The 6,060-nt window shown below is 41.4% G+C and overlaps 1 protein-coding gene across 1 annotated transcript; it reads left to right on the plus strand.

Moving 5' to 3' along the window:
- Positions 1–291: 291 nt before the first annotated feature.
- LOC125521060 (chlorophyll a-b binding protein of LHCII type 1-like) lies at positions 292–1,272 on the plus strand. Its single transcript, XM_048686120.1, has one exon. The coding sequence runs from the start codon at positions 369–371 to the stop codon at positions 1,167–1,169; it is 801 nt and encodes a 266-aa protein (XP_048542077.1). The 5' UTR covers positions 292–368; the 3' UTR covers positions 1,170–1,272.
- The last annotated feature ends 4,788 nt before the right edge of the window (positions 1,273–6,060 follow it).

Consider the following 6,060-nt stretch of genomic DNA (forward strand, 5'->3'; position numbering starts at 1 on the left):
GGAGGCACTTTGGATCAGGTAACATAGTTTAGTCACGAAAAAGCACAGATCCACTCTTTTTGCACAACCCCAGAAAATGTCTAGATCGATCTTGACATCAACACAACCCAATCACCTCTCACTAAGGAGATTGCCAGTTATCCATAGCCACAAGTGCATCCGATCCTCTCGCTGCACCAATGGCATCACAGCTACCGATTTCTTTCTGTCCATCTCCTTCTTGTCAGCTAGCGTACACCAGGCCTCTGCTCCCCCGTGGCCTCTGCTCGCTGCTGCCTTAAATAGGCCCCTCCTTCTGTTCTGTTCTCTCAAGCCATCTCATACTCGAGCCCCTCTCTCTCTGGGACAACTCCGGTCTTAGCAGAGCAATGGCGGCCACCACCATATCCCTCTCATCCTCAGCCTTTGCCGGCAAGGCAGTGGAGAATGTGTCATTGTCGGCTCTCTTCGGCGAGGCACGTGTCACCATGCGCAAGACTGCGGCAAAGGCAAAGCAAGTTGCCTCTAGCAGCCCGTGGTACGGGGCTGACCGCGTGCTCTACCTCGGCCCGCTATCAGGTGAGCCACCGAGCTATTTGACCGGTGAGTTCCCTGGTGACTATGGATGGGATACGGCCGGGCTCTCGGCTGACCCCGAGACCTTTGCCAAGAACCGTGAGCTGGAGGTGATTCATTGCCGATGGGCTATGCTTGGCGCGCTCGGTTGTGTCTTCCCTGAGTTGCTCGCCCGCAATGGCGTCAAGTTTGGCGAGTCTGTTTGGTTCAAGGCCGGCTCCCAAATCTTCAGTGAGGGCGGCCTCGACTATCTCGGCAACCCCAGCCTCGTCCACGCACAAAGCATCCTAGCCATTTGGGCCTGCCAAGTTGTGCTCATGGGCGCCGTCGAGGGGTACCGCGTTGCCGGTGGCCCACTTGGCGAGATTGTTGACCCACTTTACCCTGGAGGCAGCTTTGACCCACTTGGCTTAGTTGACGACCCCGAGGCATTCTCTGAGCTCAAGGTGAAGGAGATCAAGAACGGTCGTCTTGCCATGTTCTCCATGTTCGGCTTCTTTGTTCAAGCCATTGTCACCGGCAAGGGCCCACTCGAGAATCTTGCTGACCATATCGCCGATCCAGTCAACAACAACGCATGGGCATTCGCCACTAACTTCGTGCCCGGCAAGTAAGGCACCCACTATGCTTGCACTTGCAAGCTCCGGGATGATCTGTTTTGTACTACCATGATGTAAATTATAAGGATCCGTGCAAATGCATTGTTTGATTCATCGATGTTCATCTTTTTTTTTTACTTATGATGATATTCATCTTCATGTCCCGCATCTAGCTACTTGTAGTGATCACCTGGACAATTGTGTTTATTTAATCAGTACAGCGCACACTCTGCTTCGCTAGACAATGACTTGTGCTGGTAACTTACGTCAATACATGACGCCCAAATTTGGCACTCCCACCATGCATATTATAAGACGTTTTTTGACACTGCCTTTACTCCAAAAACGTCTTATAAAATGTTTGAAACTGCTCCGCGGACGATACATATTCCTGATCTTCGCACGATAGGTAAATCAAGCGGCTGGTGCCCTTCTCAATAATATATGCATGTCCTGCTGGATTTCATCATCGTCTGTCAACCATGCAATTCCTGTCGTGTGCATAGCATGATTCTAAAATGTTACAGAGGGAGTATATGGTTGAGGCCTTCATGTCGTAGGCCAAAATACTTGTACTACTCCCTCCGTTTCTAAATACTTGTCTTTTTAGGCATTTTAACAAATGACTACATACGGAGCAAAATGAGTGAATCTACACTCTAAAATATGTCTACATGCATCCGTATGTAGTAGTCATTTGAAATGTCTAGAAAGACAAATATTTAGAAACGAAGGGAGTAATTACTAACTAGCACGAATATCTAAATTAGGGTCGCCCAAATTTGGTCCAACAGGAGTAAGTGCTATGGTGTTGTTTCCTTCATGTTGTGCCATACGTAATAGTACTAAACTTTTTTTTTTACCGATAACAGTAGGGGATTGTTCAAAACTGCGACAATTATTTTGGATCGGAGGGAGTACTGTTTATATTTGTAATTTTTTATTTTTTATGTACAAATGAATCTAAAATGAGAAGGTTTAGAAATTCCAATTAGCTAATGGAAAGCCTTAACGCACTCCAAACTGATGATATCTTTTCCTTGTGTTCCTTAAGAGCAGCCAATTAATTTTCTCCTTAAATTTTCTCATGCAATTGTATAAGCTTGGCTGAATTCCATTGAAAATGAAGTCATTCCTTGTTGTCCAAATTGCCCAAGCAAAGGTTATGAAGATCTCCAAGAAGAAAGGCACAACCGACTGGTTTCCGAAATGCTCAGTAACATTTTGAAGCTGTCCTACCCCTGTTGGAGGATTCCATTGACCACAAATATATGACCAGCAAACCTTGGGAAAGTCACAGTGGAAGAAGATGTGGACTCTGGTTTCTAGGACACCTTGGCCACAAATGAATACATGATGCATGTGTACGTGGTACTAACTTTCTGATGATGAAAGCTTTTATTAATGTCACAATTACAATCAAGAAAACACAACCGCAAAAGGGCATGCAAACATTATTTTATAACTACAATGGGTTAAAAATGAGTTGCACACTGTACTATGTATTAATACAATAGTTTTGACTATATATGTCTAAAATTTAAGCTTTGCACTAGTGAGGCTCAACTTATATTACGTCTTGGATATATTTTGCCAGCTTGGTGAGAAAACCGAATAATTGTGCTTGCCCTGCCCAGTTTAAAGAGAGGCGAAGGAGAGAAAAAAGGGCGGTGATGGCACTAATTATGTCACGGAGAGACGATAGAGTAGACAATGTCATGTCACTTGCTACCTGGCATATGTGGCGCCAAATCAGCGAATATACATGGTTGGTTTTATATTACTGAATTGGTGAACCCTAATGCAGACTACACTATTATCTTGGCCCCACTGGTGTGAAGGGTAACTTTTGTGCATACTAGATGACCCGTTGCGCCCATGGCGCAAGAAGCCAATTAGAACCAAGTATTATTTGGGTATTGTAGGGCATATGTGAGCACCTTAAATCGATTGAAAGAGAAAGAAATAATAGCTGATTTCAGGGGGTAGATCCATAAAACCCATTTAGCAAATGTCATGTCCAAACATGTTAATTACAGAAAACAAAACCTTATCAGCCAAGAGGGCATTCATCTTTCAGATCAATATGGATTCATATCTTGGATCATACTATAGAGTGGGCAATCCAACAGATTGTGTATAAAGTAAAACTCAAAGCACTTAATAATGAAGTTCCATGAATCATCTCAAAAAATTCTGACATGCCTTCCACTAACTGTCATGCCTTGTTCAAGTTTAACCTACATAGAAAGTAGAATCAGGGAAGATCAGAGACATTACTATTGTTAGTTGGCCAAACTGAAAGACCTAGTAAAACCCATGGTACGAAAAATCTCATCTCAGTAAACAAAATATAACTATATAGACATGAAGAAAAAAAAGGCTAAACAACACCAACATTAGAGTGAAAGAACATGCATGATAACATCTACTTGGACAACAATGGATATAACTAAAATGTATCAATGTTAATAATAAGCACTATCAAGTTTCCAAAAGGATGTCTTTTGCCCAAAGATTACCATAAAATCAAATTAAGGTTACAACACCTTATTCAATTCTTATTCAAGCAACATCCACGGAGTTCATTTCTAAACTCTACACTTATTCAACAAGCAATTCTAACTTAAGGATGGGTGTTTACTGTATGTTTTGAGAGATGTACAAGCATATTAACATGTTAACTCGGCAAGTAGATGTATAAGCTAGCAGTTAGTGTAATCAGAAAATTGTAGTTTTCTTACCGGACTATGTAAGCCTATTCAGCTAACCATACATCTCTATAAAACAATTACTCAAAATATATGATGGATTCCTAGCTGACATGATCAAGGAGGGGTTGATACATGCATATGCATAAATGAAGCATTCATTCTTCTCCTATAACAGAGAACCAATGCAAAGGAAAAAGAAACTGCATGGGTCTTCTTGAATAAAACATAAGTATTCACAGATGTAGTAACAAAGCGAGGTCACTTTGTGCATTTGAACCGTTCAGTCAAATCTTGTATCTGAAAAATGCATGGTATACAAAGATAATAGGCGGCCGATACTGAGAAAACAGGGCAACGAGAAGTGATATACCTGGGCTCTGTATCCGTAGATTCACACTCAAAACTATCCATCAAAGTTCTAGCCTCTGCAAAACGCAACAATATTGAAAGCAATGCTATAAATTGTCAGAACCGTAGCCTAAATAGATAGAGAAACTGCATACCCAAAAAACTCCAGAACTGACATTTAAATTTGGCCACTGGCAATAGCTGGAAGATGCCAACTTACAACTGCTTCACTTTCTTTCAGTTTGCTAACTTTGCATGGTCAAGTCAGAACTCACCAAGTTCAGTTTAGATCAACTCAAGAAACTCTATCTAAATAACAAAAAAAAGAATGAGTACACATATTCTAGCTTGAAACAAGCTTCAGAGTGAAAACAGAGCAGCCGGGACGACAAAGATCCGTAGCCACGAACACACACACACACAAATAGGGAGACTATTCCATTCACACTCCTACACAAAACTCTTGAAATAAGTACAAGAAACATAAATAGTCTTGATGCCTACAGAGCCACTAAGCAAAAGAAATGACAACAAAGGTGTGGCGAAAAATAAATTCTTGGTTGTGACTCGTGTTTTCTTCAATTCTTGGTTGACATAGAAGATCTCCAGTAACTCCTCAGAAAGCCTTAGGAGTGTTTAGAGAGAATTGAGTTATTGAATGTAAGCATGTCAAGCAAGCAAATAACACAAAAGGCAATTCTTAAGAAAATGTAATTGTTAGGATCAGCAATCTGGTATTACTTGGAGGCCAAAGCCATCATATATGCAAGTACAAATTGGAGGCCAAAGGCCAAAATAGAAAAAGCCAAAGGCATCATAAATATAACACTAATAACAATTTTCCATTGCACGCCTTCAACCTTTCCCCCTCTTTAATCACCTTGATCCTATCAACGCAACAATTGAAGAAAATATGAAGTCACGGTACAAATGAACAATATGAACTGGAAGAAGGATTGTAGCATTTATTTTTAGTCTTACCATAAGATTTCCATTACCGCTGCTGCTTTGGCCTTGCTGATGATGCCTGCAAGCCAAACAGGGTGGTGTAGCACTTTCGTGGAAGTATCCCAATGAGTAATCATCCCAATGAAGAGTGGAGGAGAGTATTTATAGTGGCGTTTCTGTCACACAAAAGGTGTCACAGTTCTTGTGTGAAGTAACTGCTTGAGCTTCTTCAAATATTGTTACTGCCCTAGTGGACGAATAAAGCAGAGTAGCGTGGATAAAAGGTTTCAAAACAAGGATTGTAGAAACTTTTAAAAGTAAATAACATAAATGAAAATCAGAGTTGTCTTTCCTACATTGAAGAGATTAGGTGCGGATTGAATTTATTTCATGATAAGAATATATCAAGTGTGTTAGTGCGACGATAATACCAGTTACCTTGTATCATACTCATGGTATTTGATATGTGTGTTCTATAGCCGGATCACCCTAAAGTTATGAAACTCCTCCCCGTGGGATTTTATTTCATTATATGGTCATGTTTTGTCATTGCACAAAATGGTTGTATCCACAATTAAGGTCCTTGGACCTGAACCAAGCATTAAGTATCATGGATCACCATTATCTCATATTGTCTTCGGTCCTCTTTAGACCCCCTCGAGACCGTAAGTAGTTTTCTAACCCTAAGGCTAGGTGGATGTAATTGTGGTCGTCCTTCTACAGGCTAAACCCCAAAGCTTATATAGACACTTGGGGTACCTAGGGTTATACATGGTCGGTTGCCAAACTAGGGATAAACATGTCGGCTGTCGAAGTTGTCCTTGGAGTATACGTCGAGTCTTTGGCAGAGTCCATCTTGATCACGTTGAAGTGTGAGACCTCCGGAGTCCTTCCTC

The sequence above is a fragment of the Triticum urartu genome, chromosome 7, assembly GCF_003073215.2.
Source record: "Triticum urartu cultivar G1812 chromosome 7, Tu2.1, whole genome shotgun sequence".
Classification (NCBI taxonomy): domain Eukaryota; kingdom Viridiplantae; phylum Streptophyta; class Magnoliopsida; order Poales; family Poaceae; genus Triticum; species Triticum urartu.

Bases quoted from the DNA above. Each gene is read 5' to 3' on its own strand.
- LOC125521060 (XM_048686120.1), top strand. From the start codon at position 369: ATGGCGGCCACCACCATATCCCTCTCATCCTCAGCCTTTGCCGGCAAG.